The sequence below is a fragment of the Lineus longissimus genome, chromosome 6 (genome assembly GCF_910592395.1).
Source record: "Lineus longissimus chromosome 6, tnLinLong1.2, whole genome shotgun sequence".
NCBI lineage: Eukaryota > Metazoa > Nemertea > Pilidiophora > Heteronemertea > Lineidae > Lineus > Lineus longissimus.
Genome location: NC_088313.1, coordinates 12,687,481 through 12,705,411, shown reverse-complemented (window position 1 = coordinate 12,705,411; position 17,931 = coordinate 12,687,481). Strand labels below are relative to the sequence as shown.

The 17,931-nt window shown below is 41.2% G+C and overlaps 1 protein-coding gene across 5 annotated transcripts in view; it reads left to right on the top strand.

Moving 5' to 3' along the window:
* Nucleotides 1–15,722, top strand: part of LOC135488913 (cilia- and flagella-associated protein 43-like) — a 50,507-nt gene extending 34,785 nt beyond the window's left edge. For 4 of the 5 annotated variants that reach the window (XM_064773848.1, XM_064773847.1, XM_064773845.1 and 1 more), the window contains 13 exons: nt 43–249; nt 773–943; nt 2,187–2,312; nt 3,343–3,570; nt 4,359–4,534; nt 8,176–8,202; nt 9,489–9,708; nt 10,508–10,620; nt 11,795–11,954; nt 12,788–12,861; nt 13,005–13,095; nt 13,587–13,821; nt 14,136–15,722. In XM_064773848.1, coding sequence (XP_064629918.1) covers nt 43–249; nt 773–943; nt 2,187–2,312; nt 3,343–3,570; nt 4,359–4,534; nt 8,176–8,202; nt 9,489–9,708; nt 10,508–10,620; nt 11,795–11,954; nt 12,788–12,861; nt 13,005–13,095; nt 13,587–13,821; nt 14,136–14,305 — 1,998 coding nt within the window. In that variant the 3' untranslated portion in view covers nt 14,306–15,722. The remainder of the gene's footprint in view (nt 1–42; nt 250–772; nt 944–2,186; nt 2,313–3,342; nt 3,571–4,358; nt 4,535–8,175; nt 8,203–9,488; nt 9,709–10,507; nt 10,621–11,794; nt 11,955–12,787; nt 12,862–13,004; nt 13,096–13,586; nt 13,822–14,135) is intronic. The other variant, XM_064773846.1, reaches the window with a different exon arrangement.
* Nucleotides 15,723–17,931: the final 2,209 nt, after the last annotated feature.

The window sequence follows — 17,931 nt, the reverse complement described above, 5'->3', positions numbered from 1 at the left end:
ACGACCCGGGTATATACTCATCCATATTTTCCTTTCCTCTAGGATGCGATTCACAGGATCAAGGTCAACTTCAACAAAGAGTTCGAAGAGATGCTGAAGAAGAAAGAGCAGGAGATCACCCGTATCAAAGATAAAAACCGCCGTATCAAGAAGATTATCGTCGACCTTGACCTCTTGGACGAGGTGTTTGAGCCAGAGTTCGGCGTCCTTGAGAAGCCAGAGTCTCTCTTGGTAGTCGAAGATGAGGAGGTACTGAGATCATTACTTCGTTTTCCTTAATTTCATTATGGCTGCGGTGAGGCCTGTAGAGTAGATTAGAACAATATTCAACTCAGGTTCAATTGACATGATTGAGGTCATTCCTGAGGGGATGGTCATAACCCATGTGGCTAATACCACATAGTGACAAAATTAGTCTCCCCACTCAGTTCTCCGATAATGCTGTAAAACGTAGTCTTTCGAAGTATTAAAAAAGGTCCTCTAAGGTGAGGGTGATCTACTTCTAGGGGCAGTGGTGGTGCAGTGGAAGAGCTTCTGCCTCATGATGAAGAGGTTGTGAGTTCAACTCCTAGCCAAGACATGGCATCATTCCCCTATTAGTCAAGTCCAAGTGAGATTTGTATGACCATCAGGGGAGTATCAAATTGCCCACAGAAGTCCCAAAAATGTGTTTTTGACAATGATTTTGACTGATAAATTTCATAAAGTATCGTTTTGCTGGACACAAGGGTAGGCAGTTCGGTCATTGTTCAGTTTTCATCTTTTGTTTCAGGTGAAGGTTGAGAAATACCTGACCCCAGAGCAACAGAAACAGCGTGAGAAAGAACAGAAGATTGAAGAGGAGCGCAAGGCCAAGGAGAAGGGTGATAATGCGAGGGAGAGAGCCCTGGACACCATGATGGGAGGGGTACTAGAGGTGAAGAAGGAGGATGAACTGAAAAAGGTAATAGTTTGCATTGTAGTTTATGAATTTCTGAAATTTTGATTACTTCGAATTCGTGCTAAACTTTTGGGCAAAATGAAAACTCCAGGGCTGAGTTGTTCAAAACAACATTAGATTTAACGGAAGCGTTCAGTCTTAACGAGAAAATTTCAATGGGATTAACTGAAAGAGGTAATGTCCCTAAGGATACTTAACGTAACTGTTTAACATGACTTCTGGGGGGGGGGGGGCAGCCCTTGACATCAAGATGGTAGGGGTAGACCAACTTGAGGTCAGGAAAGAAGATGAGACTTAAAAATATGAGTCGTTGTAAGTGAGTACATGTACATTGAAGGGGGCAAACTATTCAGCTTGAATAAATTCTCCTGGAAAAATGGTCCCATGAACAATTCGTCGATGGGCAAATTTGTGAGAATCAACTGTCATACGGCAGGTCATGTTACCTAGTTCCACAGGAAGAAACCTAACGTAAGATGGGACGGCATAATCCCAAAGTGGTGTGAAATTTTGCTACACTTTCCACCCTTCCCTAGAACCATTATTAGTAAATGGCTGTCTGAGTAGTGTTAAATGGCTGTCTGAGTAGTGTTAAATGACTGTCTGAGAAGTGTTAAATGGCTGTCTGAGTAGTGTTAAATGGCTGTCTGAGTAGTGTTAAATGGCTGTCTGAGTAGTGTTAAATGGCTGTCGGAGTAGTGTTGAATGGCTGTCAGAGTAGTGTTGAATGGCTGTCGGAGTAGTGTTAAATGACTGTCGGAGCAGTGTTAAATGGCTGTCTGAGTAGTGTAGTGGCAACATCAACACTTGTCACCTCTGAGGTCCCTAGTTTGATTCCTGGTCGTTCCCGGCACACTCATGTGATAGAGGGCGACTCTCTTCGACAGCGTGGATTTCCTTCGGGGTCTCCGGTTTCCTCCTCCATACATTATAATCGCCCATTGTTTAAAGAGCTAATAATGTCCTTGTTGACGATCACCTCTCATTTCAATATTTTATTGATAGTATTGAATCACTATGCAAAAATATGTGGGCTAAACTTAACCTAATTTACCCCAAAAACGATTGTGAATAATTTTAATTTCATTTTCACCCCCCCCCCCGGGCCAATTTCATCCTGCTCTACGGTAGAGGGATTGAAAAGGATTTGTATCTAGCCAAGAGGGTGATATCTCTTCCACGAGTTGCTTGGAAGTTCGGCCAGTAATTGAATATTCATGAGTAACTTTATTCCGTCTAATTCTAGGATGTGCCTGTGCCAGCGTTCATGTCCAAACCTGCCGAGGAGTGGACAGAAGATGAGCAGAAGCTCGCCAAGGACTATGAGAAGAAGGTGAAAGACCTCCAGGAGGAGAGAGAGAAGTACAGGAAGGTTAGTATTCCTCTTCTATTGATCGAGAATGAAGGACATTTCGAACCGTAGTCATTTTACCAGTGTCACAATATGTGACCCGTCACAGCAAAACCAGGCGCATGTCGCTCTGAGCTTGGCAGGTTGAGACGGACTGTTTGTTCATTCCTCTATTGTCTGCCTTTTGTGAAATATGAGCACATCAATTTCTTCCATTATCTCCTGGTGTCATTTAGGCTCATCTTCTGTGCAACATGCGCCTGGTTTTGCTGTGACGGGTCACATATTTGAGAGCTCTCCTCTCATTGAAATTCAAAGGCTTATGCAGTGTAACCTATAGCAAGTTGAAACTCTCCAAATAAATCTGTGTAGATCTCAAAATAAATGTTCGAGTCTGCTTTCATTTCTACTTGAATCGGTGGTATTCAGATGCTTGAATATTGTGGACTTTGATTCTGATTATGATGAGCACTGCAAGTGCAGAAGCTGTTGGTATTTTCTGACCCTCCCCTTGGTTTGGTAACATTTTCCTCCTGATAATTGTTTTGAAAGTAGCAGACATACCCTGTTATCATTTAGAATGCCTTGTATATGCACTTTGTGTCCACAGAGAATCTCAATAAGGCTCATTTAGAGTATTGAAAAAAACACATAATGTGTTTCTCTTGAAATCCAGTCAAATACAGTAGAACCTCTCTATTAAGAACACCCTCGCTCGGGACTGACAAGTGCTGTCGTTAATAGAAATTAGAGAGGTCAGGTTGAATGAAAACAACCAATTTGGGACCAAAACTAGTGCCCTTAATAGAGAGGTTGTCCTTAATAGAGAGGTTGTCCTTAATAGAGAGGTTGTCCTAAATAGAGAGGTGTCCGCTAAGGGATGTTTTACTGTACATCAGAAGATGGAAATCTTGGTTCTACCTTGCTTAAAACCTGAGCCCTTTTGCATGGGAGTACAAAGGTTTTCCAAACCAATACCAAATGAGCTATGTTGATTTACACCCTTCTGAAAGTACAGGCTCTCTTTGATTCTGAATGTATCAATTCACAGCAACTGGAGACAGAACTAAAGAAACTTCAAGGCTTCATCAGCGATGGCGCCCAGCAGTACGACGACATGCTGAATACGCTCTTCACCAAGAAGATCAAAACCGAGATGGTGATCTACCAGGAAGAGTTGAAAATCGTCCGCCTGAAATACGCCCTCCTTGTGGAGGATGAGTTGAACACGCGTGAGAGAGAGTTGGTCAGGCTGCTTGAGCACAAGAAGGAGTGCAAGGTAAACTAGTGTGTTTGTCTCATTAACTAAAGGTTCTAGGTTCAATGTAAGGTTGGTTTAAGCAATATTGCTTGAACTCGGGGCAAGATATTTAAACCCTTACGGCCTTAGGCCCGACTTTCTCTCTGGCATTGATTTATTGGTCTTTTCTGTGCAGTCGTCATCTAAGAGAATGTTTGTCAATCAATGATTGCAATAACTTCATCATCATTCGACTGCCTAGGTAACCCTATTGACTTTTTGCCGGAGGTATGGAGTCCAATCCTGGTCCGGGAATACAATCTTGGGTTCTCTTTGCATGGTAGCCATGAGTATTAACCACTAGAATTTGAGGTGATTCTAACAAGCACCTTGTGGTGAAACAATCAAGCTGTCATAGTCTTGTTTCAGTCATGGTTGTTACTCTGCCTGACCATGTTTTCAAGTTGAACAGCATAGGGGTAACGACTGGTATTATTGTGGATAACACTGATGATCAGAAGAATCATCAGCACATGTCACCACTGAGGACACAGGTAGCCAGCAAGGTTAACCACTAGACTATGAGATGACTCTAACAAGCACCTCGTGGTGAAACAATCAAGCTGTCATGGTCTTGTTTCAGTCATGGTAGTTACTCTGCACATGTCACCACTGAGGGCACAGGGTCAGTCCGTGCTTGGACCGTCTACTCATGCAGTCATAGAGAAGTTCACTCCTGCTATCATTGAGAACAATGAACATCGCAGCCCAAGTCTGCACAGTGTTGTTCTATATTCCTTCTTATAGAACCATATTCTCTTCTTTAGGTCCTTGCCATAGAAGCCTTCTCCGAAGCCAGGAAGAATGTTGACAATTTCCGTGATGGCTACGACATCCTGCTGGCCGAAGACAAGGTTATGGACAAGGCGTTTAAGCGGGAGTTCCATGACGCGACGGCACTTCAGGTTGAACAGCTTTACAAGTTGTTCAGGAGGAGACCAAGGTATATATTCTTCTTCTTGAATCATCTCCTAAAGGTTCGATTTTCTTTTAATGGCGATACTATTAAACTAGGCCTACGTCTCTATAATAAGCCTGGCTGTCATCTCTTGTACCTCCCTAGATTCCCAGAGCTTTGTCTCCATTGATGCACCCTTTGGCCATGTGGAAAGTCTCTCAGTGTCCCAGGGCGGGCACTTTTCGATCACACTCTGGTGTCTGATCTGTTGCATTGCACTGGCCATGTTCATCCTCTTGAGGTGGACCCCATGTCTGCAGTGTGTGTCTTTAAAAGTCAGTCGGTTTAGGAATACAAGATAAGGACTTAGTATGGTCCAGTTTAATTCCTTGTATTGCCACCTGTTGGTTATAAAAAAACAATAAACTGTCCGTAAGGGAGGTGAGCGCAATGGCCCTGGCCATGTCATTTATTCAAAGTCTGACTATTCATCATTCATTACAAGTCAGAAATTTGCAGTGAATAATAAACAAAAGCTTTAAATTGTATTTAAATGTCTCACACCTACCCATCTGTTATATTTAGTATGTTTAGATCCAATACAGATAGCAAATCAATCGGTCGAAATCGTTCTACTAAACAGTAAGTCTGCCGCATGGTTGAGTGACTTGAGGCGTATTTCTGGTTATCTTTGAATCATGGTTTACTTATATGTGACTCGCTTTACCAAAACTAGGCGCTTGTCGCATCTGAACTTGACAGGTTGATACGGACTTGTTGTTCATTTCCCTATTGTTGACCTTTTGTAAAATCTATTACAAACTGATTTGGTCATATTCAACAAAAGGTCTACAATAGGGAAATGAACAACAAGTCCGTATCAACCTGTCAAGTTCAGATGCGACAAGCGCCTAGTTTTGGTAGAGCGGGTCACATATTTAAGTTGATTTCTGGTATGGTCTTTTGATTTCGGTTTTTGAATGGGTGGTTTGCTTCTCTGGTGTGTGATATCATCATTATCATCATCATCATCATCATTATTGTCATCTCCATCATCATCATCATCATCATCATCTCCATCATCATCATTACCATCATCATCATCATTACCAGTGTCATAACCCCATTGGATTTTTGCCGGGGTGGTAGGGAGTCCACAACAGGCTGCTGTCCACCTGACTTCTGAGAGGGGTCTAGTGACTTGCCCTGGCCAAGACACTCAGGTACAAGGGATTATGGCTTTGAGTCTCATCCAACAGCACCTCATTTTAAAATTCATCTCTTATTGAGCCTCAAACTTGTGATCAAGAGCCAGGAATTTTGGTGCTTTGAAAGCTATGCCAGTTTATTCAGAAATACAATTCTGGGTTTTATCTTGGATAGCAGCCTGGCCCTATTGCATGGTAGCTGGCAGTGTTACCACTAGACTATGAGGCTCCTATCATGCCATGCGTCTGTTTCTATGCCCAATCATGTGTCTAAAGGCCCCAGTTTTTGTGCATTCAAGTTACCTGGCTCTTCTGTTTTGCTTCAAAACTAAGTCTGAAATTCAATCGTAACGTACTGGTAACGGAATATCTCTTCACATTTCTTCCCCCATGCTGTCAGAACCCATGCGTTCCTGCGCCATTACGCCAGGTCTGCTCAGTCCTACGGCTGCGGTAGTCTTGCAACGACTCGCTCCGAATTGAGCAAGACTCCTATTTCAATGATACTAGACTCGGACACTGATGATGACTCCATTTTCGACGCGTAAGACATTTCTAAAAGAACCACCTTTTCGAGCACAAGACAAAAGGAACGTCTTGATTTAAGTATGGCACAGTTTTTAGGCAAATTAATTCGGGCACAGTTAGAATTTGTCACAATGTCTTCATGTCATATGCGATCACAAATTGGAGAACGTTGTCAATTGATGTACATTTCTTTATCACATATCACTATTTTGGTAACGATAAACCTTTTTCACAACATCTTATACATGGTAAATCAATGTTCTGGTGAAGGTTATCTGTTGTCTTATCCCCTTTTTTCAAAATTTTCAGAATGTTGATATTATTTTTTAGATAATCTTTGTCTTAATAAGTTTGCCACAGCCACATGCCTGATTTAGACTTAGTTGAATGAAATTAGTACAGAAAAATCAAGCTGCCTTGACTGGGATTCAAACCACAGATCTTTGGATTGCCGGTCCACTGCACTACCAGTTGAGCTATCAGGTTCCCCGACTCTCTGCACAGTGTCACACCATTTTTTATGATTTACATTGTTAGTTGATACATTCTTGTTAATACTTAAAGGCCTACGCCTTCCTTTAAAGATTTTGAATTTGTAATTGAATTTTTTTTAAATGTCCAATTGCGAAAATACATATATCAAATATACATTTCAACACTGCCATTGTGTAGACTGATATACAAATACTATGAATACTAAGTTTAAACAGTATTAGTATTCACAATAACTGCACTACAGCATTGTGTATTAGTGGATTTCTATTTAACTGGACCACTGAACGGAGTACCCCTTTAACCTCAGTAGTCTGAAGCTTTACCTCATTCCAATCACCATATATAACCTAACATATCAATTTATGATATTTGACAGGATTTCAAAGTCACGCGGTACTCTAGCTAGTATAAACCTAAGCTTTCTCAGTGACACTCTCAGGTATGGAGTCTATCGCCTTATGATTTTTGCCTCAGTCTAGAAACGAGATACCTGAACAAGTACCGTAGAATATTATTTCCTTAAAAAAACCTACGCACCACTTTTGATTAGTATCCGATGGGAAATTTAACATTCGTACCCATTTCTCTAACTTTGTTCCAACTCCACTTCCTAAAGCTTGATTTGTTCCAGAATTTTGTCAAACTGTTACAGAATTTTGTCAGGCTGTTACAGAATTTTATCAGGTTGTTCCAGAATTTTGTCTGACTGTTCCAGAATTTAGTCAGACTGTCACAGAATTTAGTCAGGCTGTTACAGAATTTAGTCAGGCTGTTACAGAATTTTGTCAGACTGTTATAGAATTTTGTCAGGCTGTTACAGAATTTTATCAGGCTGTTCCAGAATTTTGTCAGACTGTTCCAGAATTTAGTCAGACTGTCACAGAATTTAGTCAGGCTGTTTATTAATATACAGAATTTAGTCAGGCTAGTACAGATGTTTGTCAGACTATATAGAATTTAGTCAGACTCTTACACAATTTTGTCAGACTGTTACAGAATTTTGTCAGACTGTTACAGAATTTTGTCAGGCTTTTAGTTTACAGAAATTTGTCAGGCTGATACAGAATTTTGTCAGGCTGTTTCAGAATTTTGTCAAACTGTTACAGAATTTTATCAGCCTGTTCCAGAATTTTGTCAGGTTGTTACACTTACAGAAATTTGTCTGGCTTTTACAGAATTCTGTCAGCCTGTTACAGAATTTTGTCAGACTGTTACTGTTTCTCGGGCTGTTTTGACTCCTTTGACAAAGTGAAAACTCACAGAAGCTTTTGTTCCTGGGAAATGACTATCACTGGACAGCTGCAGTACCGTGGTTTGGGAACATAAACCACTTGAAATCAACGTCGAAAAGTTACGAGACTTCCAATCCTTGCATCAGATAGTTTCTCATCCCTTGAACCCTCTCCTGTTTTATCGTCATTCCTAAATTCCATCCCTTACCTTTGTTTTATTTAGGATCCATAGTGCAAATGCATTGAAAAGGTAAACCCTTTATACAAATATGATCAATAACTTACTTTCAAAACTTTGTTCAATGCCTTTTGAATTATTCTGTTTCATTCAATTCAGTTTTGGCCCTTACTTTGCCTTGTATTCTAGCTCTGGGCAGAGCAGGGGGTCTCAGTGCCGCTTTAATTATTTCTTTTTCTTGGTGACTGCATTGAAAGGACTATCATTGGGGATGCTTTAATTGGTAAACTGTAGCCCAGAAATATTTGTGTGCCTTATATTTTGGAGTTTTTTGCATTTACAGATACTTGCAAAAATATGTGTCAGCGAAAAAGAAAATCTTATCTAAATTGCTATGACAGGGTTCTGAGAATGTTAAATTGAAAAAATTGCAATTTCATGAAACTCTGAAATAAAATGGTCACAAATATTTCCGTATTCACAGTATGTTCTGGTGACTGGAACTAAGGGGTCTAGCTTACTTGGTTACAGTACTTCCTCTCTTTATTATATCTGAAGGTGATCAGTTGTCTTTATCTCTGGTAATTGCCATAATGTTAACTCTTTGATGCCGTGGCATGATTTTTGTCATGCTACGCGCCAAAAAATTTAAAAACAGCAATTTTGAATCAAAATATCTAACATTAATATTGCTGTGAACTACTTACAATACATCATACGTCATCTTAAAGCTCTTGGTGTCTTCTTTCATTTACTGCAATGCAATCCAAGATATATAAAGAATCAAAAAGTTGCCATTCTAATGAAAAATTGAACTTTTGCCTCCTTTTCCGAAACAGAAATAATTGGCAGAAGCTCATTATGTACAACGAATAAAGTGAATTTCAGAAGAATATCTAATTTTTAGGGTTAGCTGCCTGAGCATTGATTCGAACTCATTTATGGCTTTGTTTTTAGTCAATGTACAAGCGCTTCAGCCACTGAAAATCGGTTGACTGAAATCTCCCGCCATTTTGGGTTAGCCTGACAAAACCACCATCAGCAGATACTGGAGCTTTGAACAACCGGGCCAAGGCTTCTAGCCAGTGGCAGTGGTCAATAAAAGTTCTCCGGTATAATTTTTGCAGTGCTTCGAAGATCATAGAAGGAAACTGCAAAGATTTTTCCGGATACTTAGAAGTCAAGTATCCACGCATCTGTACATGTGCATGTGCATGTAGGCCTCCACACATGTATGTTTTGATTAGTCTTTGAAGGAACAATAATCACAACATCCAGGTTAGCATTGTGTTGTGGACTCAAATGTAGTCCTCAATGGGAGCTTTTGCCATTTCATCATAGTCTTCATCTCTCTCCAGAGGTCCCAGGGCCGCCAAAGACACACCCAGCCATGACCATGCGCCGAACCCATTCCTTGATCGGCCGAGCACGGCACGCCAGCACTCCTTGGCCAAGCAATCGCTCGAGGCAGCAATGATCGAACTCGATAAAGATATCAACATACCCGAGGGGGTTGAGCTACACATCTGGCAGAAGATGTGTGCCTACAGGAGGCAGAAGATAGAGAGTGAACAACTGGTGAGTTGACTTCTTTAGTTTAACAGCATCACTTTCTGATTGTGTCATAATTAATTCAGATGGTTGGTTATGATTCGTAAGGCAGGGATATCCCCATTTTGTGAACTGTCGCCAATTTTGGGCAGTTGTGACCAATTTGGGTGCCAACCCCCTCGAAACACCCAAATAAGAAACCTACAGAACTAAAAATCCAGATGGCAGCACCAGTACTAAAAGGTACACTTCCAGTGCATTTTCCATTAAAAAATTAAGTTTTACTGATTTTCTTCCTAAAATTCATCTAAAACGAATCAAGGATCAATAAATCAACATTTTTGGTGCTTTTTCCCCGTGTAGAGTTATTAAGGGATGAAATATTCAATAATCATTGACCTGGGAAATGGCTTTCTCTTTACAACCATGGTCCACTTGCCTGCAGGGCCCCCTATTGGCAGGTTTTGTTGTGCAGGTTCCTCATTCCTCTTAGCCAAGGAGATGCCACTAGTCCACATAGTCTGACACATGGTCAAAGATACAACATTGTACACATATTGCCAAAAAAATGTGTGATATTGCTAAATCTTACAAACTATCACGTGCAGGTGTTTATAACCAATAGACAGAGCAAACTGGGAGTGCATCGATGAAATCAACCTGGGCATATGTGCGCTTTTTTGCTCAAATCTTTTCTTAAGACTCAGTTAAATCCGGGGGACAACTGGTATCTCTAGCTACAGCGGACATGACTTGGACAAGAGCGTAAAACTTAACCTCTTGAAGTTGAAGTTGTAACCCATCAGTATTATCTCCTTGATTGCAGGTGAAGGCCAAGGCACTGATTCTGGCCGACATGAACGCCTTCATGCAGAAACGCCAGGAGGAAGATGAGAAACTGAGAAATGAGATAGATGACCTCACACATGCTCTCAACAAGTAAGTTTAGCAAAAAACATTAACACTTTCCAACGTAGATCTATGTTGGGTTTTTTGCCCAAAATACCCCCGCCTCCAGCCACTTATTAGTTCTCTAAAGGCTTCAACGTTAAAGCAACACATATGCCATCTTCAAGGTGATGAAGGAAATGACTCATTCATCGCAATAACACTGTTATGCGGTGATTCTGACTTCAGAATATTGTTGAGGGGGTCGGGGACTGCTGAAAAGGTGGCCATTTTGGTAACTTGTTGTCAATTTTCAACCAGAGAAAGAAGAAAATACGGCTACTTTGGGTCTGAAAAGGTTTTTTTGGAGGTGAAACTAGGGCGCTGAAAGTGTTGAGTGATTTGAATTTAAAATTGAAAAACTGTGTCGTTGGAACCTCCAGACCCCACAAATCTTTGATCTGATGGACATGAGGCAGTTTCTTTGCCACTGGGCCATTATCGTGGATCTAGTCATTACTTAATAGATTGAGACTCGTCTGTGTCTAGATTAGAATAAGGTCTGTTCCTAGCGGTGGTCTTGTATTTGCATAGTGACATGAACTGGGGAAAATGATGTGGAACATAACATGGTGGTCATTGGGCCATGCTTAAGAAACAACTTAGTCAGTGAAATTGTTAGCTCTGAGCCTCTTTAGTTCTTTAATCAAGAAATTTACACAGCGCTGTCGGGTTTCTACTAAAATCAAGACCTGGAGGGTGGAACTAAAATGTGAACCAAACCTGAGGTGCTTTTGGTGAAGGTGTTTAGTGGAATTTTTAGCTTACCCTGACGGCCTCGATTTTAATACAGAGACCCAACAGTGGGGTTTCAATTCTGTTCTATCACTCCGAAGATCTTGCGTGTTTTCCTCACAGAACGTACTGAAAACTCTCATTGACTGTGGCTTTGTTCAATTGAAATCCAACCGAGCTCCTGCAACTCGATTGTGCAGTCCATATCTCAATCGTATAATCGAGAGTCTGCTGGCTTGAAAGTGAGGCGCTGTATAAAATACTTGCAAATTGAGGCTACGTTACAAACAAGGTGTGTTAGTATAGACATTCAAAGACTTTGATGTACTATCTACAGAAATTCCGTGTGACAGAGCAGTTCGATGAAGGATTCTTTTAAAAAGTAACCTGAAAGAAGCCAAACTTATCATCTTGTCTTATTTCTGCTCAGGGTGAAGGATGACAAGATGCGGTTCCAGTGTAACCTTGAGATCCAGCTGCTGCTGAAGCAAGGTCAAGTGGAGGTGGATGCTGGGCCGTTCATCCACGACTACAGCCACAGCATCCTCATCCACAGGAGTGTCGTCGAGGATCTCAACGCAAAAATCCGGGTGAGGAATTCAATAGTTCTTTTAGTCTTTAGTCTGCTAATGATGGTCAACAGTGTCAGCACTCAGTGCCACAAAAATAGCTTCAACCCCTACCCTAGTCAGCAAGGGTAATTCTAACATTGTTAATACAGTAGAACCTCTCTATTAAGGACACCCTCGGGACAGACAAGTGATGTCCTTAATAGAGAGGTGTCCTGATTAGAGAGGTCGAATTGAATAGAAACAACTGTTTTTGGACTAAAACTAGTGTCCTTATTAGAGAGGTTGTCCATAATGGAGAGGTGTCTGCTAAGGGAGGTTCCACTGTATTGCCGAAGAAGAAGAAGAAAAACGTAACTCAGGATAGACTGGGCTCATCATTTATCTAGGCAACTGTTCCTGGATACGGCAAACTATCAAAAACTGGGTTGATGCAGTCCCATCACATTTTCCTGGGGAGCTTCCATCAGAACAACACAGGGGCTTATAATTTCGGAAGGCCTACTCATCACAGTGCCTCCTATGTGGAGCTGGAGACCTGACAATGGCTCATGAGCTTTAGACCTGCTACCTCATGAAGAAAAGAGAAATATTGGTCGAGAGACACTGCCCTGATAACGAAACTCTTGGGCTCAATGGCAGAACTTTCTAGGAGAGGTGCCTTGGTTACCGAAAACAGACTGACTGTCTTGCGTGCATCTCAAAAATTTTGAACGCAGAAGAAGACCAAAGTGCCTTCTGGGAAGACATTTGCATGATGGGGTGAATCGAGTTTGTAAAAAAAAAATTCTTGCTTTATAGTGGTGACTTCTCTTTAATTGCATTTTACAGTGAATTTATATATGCTTTTTCAGGCTCTTGGAGAAGGCAAGATATCCAGCATGGTCGAAAGCAAGGACTTTAGGAAGGGAATCATACACCAAGAATGGTAAGATAAGATGAAATGCTGAAACGAAAATGCTGATTTGTGGCGAGAAACTGATTCACTCTTCTTGGGTGATCAGTCTTCCAGATTATGGGCCTCAAAACTTGATGAAGTGCTTATTTTCTTTCGTTAACTTACGTTTTCAGGGAGCACAAGAAGATGCTGATGGAAATGGAAGACTTGAAAAATAAGATGCGTGATATACAGATGCTCAAGGTCACAAGGGAAATCCAGGCTGTAAGTTTAAACACGAGCAGGACTTCTGGTTGTCTGGGGGTCAATTTCCTAGCTAGGAGGCATGTAGCTCATTCCAGCTCTAGCAGTAACATCAGGTGACTGGGGGCAGTACACCCCATTGCTAGGATGCTTGTTTATCACAGGTCGGATGGGGGGTCATCTGTCATGAGCCTAGTGGCCTATCAGGCCCCAGCTTATTCCAGCTTTGATAGTAACATCAGGTGACTGGGAGTAGTACTCTCCATTGTTTAGGATGCTTGGTTATTGTGGGCTGGAGGGTCACACTGTCATGTGCCAAACTGTCATGAAGTTTTAACCTAGTATGGAGTTAAAACTCTTTCTGACTATGTGTCAGAAGTTGTGCATGCAAAGGGAGTCAATAATACTCCACTTGTGGGTGGGTCAGGATGGTCATAGATGGGTAATTTTTGCATGAGAAATTTCTTGGCAAAGGGTTAAATAAATGTTATTTCATTTTCCTACCATTTCAGTATTTGATCGAAGAGGATCATGATGCCAGAAAGGTCCAAGAAATCGCTACGCTTGAACAGACCATAGTCAAACAGAAAGAAGTGCATGAGAAAAATGTCGAAGAGAGGAAACGCATTTTGAAAGATTTACATAAGGTCATCCGAGAAAAACAAGAGGACAATAAACAGTTAGATGTTGACCTTGAGGATTTGAACGTCAATGTCAATGAGAGACGCCACATCCATGAAGTCAATGGTATGAAATTCACTTTAAGATTGTTGCTCGAAGCATTATTTTTGCAGAATGAAGGGCAACGTGGGTAATACCTTGTTGCTTCGGCTAAGTGTGAGACAAGTGCTGTCCTAATAGAGGGGTGTCCTGATTAGTGAGGTCAAATTGAATGGAAACACCCAATTTGGGACCAAAACTAGTGTTGTTAATAGAGAGGGTGTCCTTAATAGAGAGGTGTCCGCTAAGGGAGGTTCTACTTTACTTGTCTTCACTGTTTCTGGTCTTGTTTTTGCCCCAGAGTCTGTCAATTTCAATTTGTTATAATTTATTCATTTCAGCTGAGAAGCACAGTGACGGCGGTGCCGAAAAACGTTACCAAGATATCGTGCAGCGGCGGAAACTTGTTGATCTCGCCAAGGCGCAGGCTCAGGAGGTGGCCGTCCTGAGGGCAGAGGTGGAGAGGCTGAGGATGAGAACCTTCCCTGCACTGGTACAAGTCGAACGATAAACTCGATAACGTTGTGAAAAAGACATTTTCTGCCTCTACGATATATGCTAGGCAAGACCAGGTGTATTTCTGATAAATGTAGCCACTCGCGGGAATTATAAAATTTGATTGAGAAAGTCTGGAATAAAAACGACACTATTTCTACCGAAAAATTTCACAATTACAACTTGTGACGCATACAAAGTTATCGGGGATTGTAAGCTTTCCGTGAAAGTCATGTGCTTTCATATAGGGGGCACTCTCTCCAGTCCAGTGGTATTCAGTGATCAATTTGTATTTTCTGCATTTTAGGAAAAAACGGTTGAAAACCAAAAGTTAGCTTTGTTTCATTGACATCTAAGGGCCTTTGGGTCCAAAAATATCACAGCAATTGTAGACAAGCAGTTTGATACAGGTGTTGGTCCAACTTGATGTTAAAATGTCTGTGATAAATTTGAGATGTTATTGTTCTTGTAGGTGTCTATGAATTGTAAAGATGTTTCTTGCAGAATCATCACAAAGTCTACATAGAACTTTCCTGATATTGATTTAGTAACTTACTGCTGAGTAATCGATTTCAAAATCATTCCATGATCATTTTCTAGGAACCTATGGTAACAGTTTTATGCAAAGGCTTTATCATTTAGAATTTGCTGTGTATCTCCTCTGTACTGTGATATAAGTTTTGAAAGTAATTCCTTTTGTAAAACTTCTATGCGAAAATCTTTTGTTTTTTGATCCGTCCGTTTCATTTTACAAATGTACTCCGTCCAAAAGTTCTCTGTTTGATTGGTTTTTGTGTAGGGGGAGTTTAGTTGCAAAACAGAATGGCATTGCCCATATATAGTAATGATCTATCTGTTCTCCAAGTTTAAGAGGATCAGGGCCAACAGTAAAAATGTCAAGTTTTCCAGTTTCAGGTTAATTCCTAACTTTGAAACTGTTTTTATCAAAAATAGATATATTACATTATGCAATGATACTCTTTCACATTTTGTAAGTTGATATAGGTGATATTTAATATCATATTGTTGCATAAAATATTTTCCTGCTGAATTTTGTATCTACATGTAACTTCCTTTACCGTTTACAGTTGATTCGTGCTGATTTCTAATCATATCTAAAGGACCCAGTAAGGTAAAGTGGTACAATTATTGCCCTTACAGCCATGACAGTGCAGAAAATAGCTGGCAGTACACATTAATGCGAACATGGGCCATAATTAATTGTACCAAATTACATGTACCTTAATATTTCCAAATACTCTTCCTTTTCATTTCATCCCTACATAAATGTTAAAGATTTCTGCTATTTTCTGCTGAATTTTCCTTTATTTACATATAAACCTTCTAAATGTGTATGCAATGTTATAAATACATTCCGTTAACTAATGATTTAATTTTTCATGTTTGTTATTGAACGTTTCAAAACGAATTTTCACTTGACAATAAAAACATGTTGCAAAAGCTTTGTTTCTCATCAAATTTAATTCATCAGAGATTTTAAAGGAAATCAAAGACATTGACTCTTCTTGTCTTAAACGTATTTTGGAAGGAAGCACACAATTCATAGTGAAACCTGAATAATGGATGTCGTTGGGATCCAAAAGTGCCACACAGAGCTTGCATCATAATGCCATCTACTGATGGAAGTGTGTCTGGACGTAGAGCTGATTGGTGCCAGGAGTTCCTCACCATATTGGGTACATCTCCTGTGCACAACCCTCCCGTACCAATGAACCGTCCGCCACATTGGAGACAGATCCTTTGCACAACCATCCAATTCTGAACAACATTATGGACAGTCCCTGAGCACAACCATATCATACTGGTTCAACCACATTGTGGACAGTCCCCGAGGCCAACCATACCAGACCCATGAACCCTGTGTCAACAACAACATTGAAGACAATTTCTGAGCACAACCATCCAATACTGAAGGACCAGACGCTCTGGCACAACCACATTGAGGACAGTCTCTGAGAACAACCATCCCATACTGATGAGCCCTGTGTCAACAACCACATTGAAGACAGTCCCTGAGCACAACAATCCTTTACTGACGAAACTCTGTGTCAACAACTACATTGAAGACAGTTTCTGAGCACAACAATCCTATACTGACGAAACTCTCTGTCAACAACCACATTGAAGACAGTTTCTGAGCACAACAATCCTATACTGACGAAACTCTCTGTCAACAACCACATTGAAGACAGTTTCTGAGCACAACAATCCCGTACTGACGAAACCCTGTGTCAACAACTACAATGAAGACAGTCCCTGAGCACAACAATCCTTTACTGACGGAACCCTGTGTCAACAACTACATTGAAGACAGTTTCTGAGCACAACAATCCTATACTGACGAAACTCTCTGTCAACAATCACATTGAAGACAGTTTCTGAGCACAACAATCCTATACTGACGGAACCCTGTGTCAACAACTACATTGAAGACAGTTTCTGAGCACAACAATCCTATACTGACAAAACCCTGTGTCAACAACCACATTGAAGACAGTTTCTGAGCACAACCATCCCATACTGACCAAACTCTCTGTCAACAACCACATTGAAGACAGTTTCTGAGCACAACAATCCTATACTGACGAAAATCTCTGTCAACAACCACAATGAAGACAGTTTCTGAGCACAACAATCCTATACTGACGAAACTCTGTGTAAACAACCACATTGAAGACAGTTTCTGAGCACAACAGCCTATACTGACGGAACCCTGTGTCAACAACTACATTGAAAACAGTTTCTGAGCACAACAATCCAATAATGACGAAACTCTGTGTCAACAACCACAATGAAGACAGTTTCTGAGCACAACAATCCTATACTGACGGAACCCTGTGTCAACAACCACATTGAAGACAGTTTCTGAGCACAACAATCCCGTACTGACGGAACCCTGTGTCAACAACCACATTGAAGACAGTTTCTGAGCACAACAATCCTGTACTGACGGAACCCTGTGTCAACAACCACATTGAAGACAGTTTCTGAGCAAAACCATCCCAGACTGACGAAACCCTGTGTCAACAACCACATTGAAGACAGTCTCTGAGAACAACAATCCTGTACTGACGGAACCCTGTGTCAACAACCACATTGAAGACAGTTTCTGAGCACAACCATCCTATACTGACGAAACCCTGTGTCAACAACCACATTGAAGACAGTTTCTGAGCACAACAATCCCGTACTGACGAACCCTTTGTCAACAACCACATTGAAGACAGTCCCTGTGCACAGCCATCCCGTACTGAAGACACCCTGTGGTACACCCACATTGAAGACAGTCAATGTGCACAGCTATCCCGTACTGAAGACACCCTGTGGTACACCCACATTGTTGACAGTCCCTGTGCTCAACCATTCCGTACTGAAGAAACCCTAGGGTATACCCACATTGAGGACAGTAACTGTGCACGACCATTCCGTACTGGTGGACCCTGTGGCACAACCACATTGAGGACAGTCCCCATGCACAACCATCCTACTGACGAAACCCTGTGGCACAACCATATTGACGACAGTCCCTGTGCACAACCATCCCATACCGACGAAACCCTGTGGCACAACCATATTGAGGACAGTCCCTGTGCCCAACCATGCCGTACTGAAGACACCCTG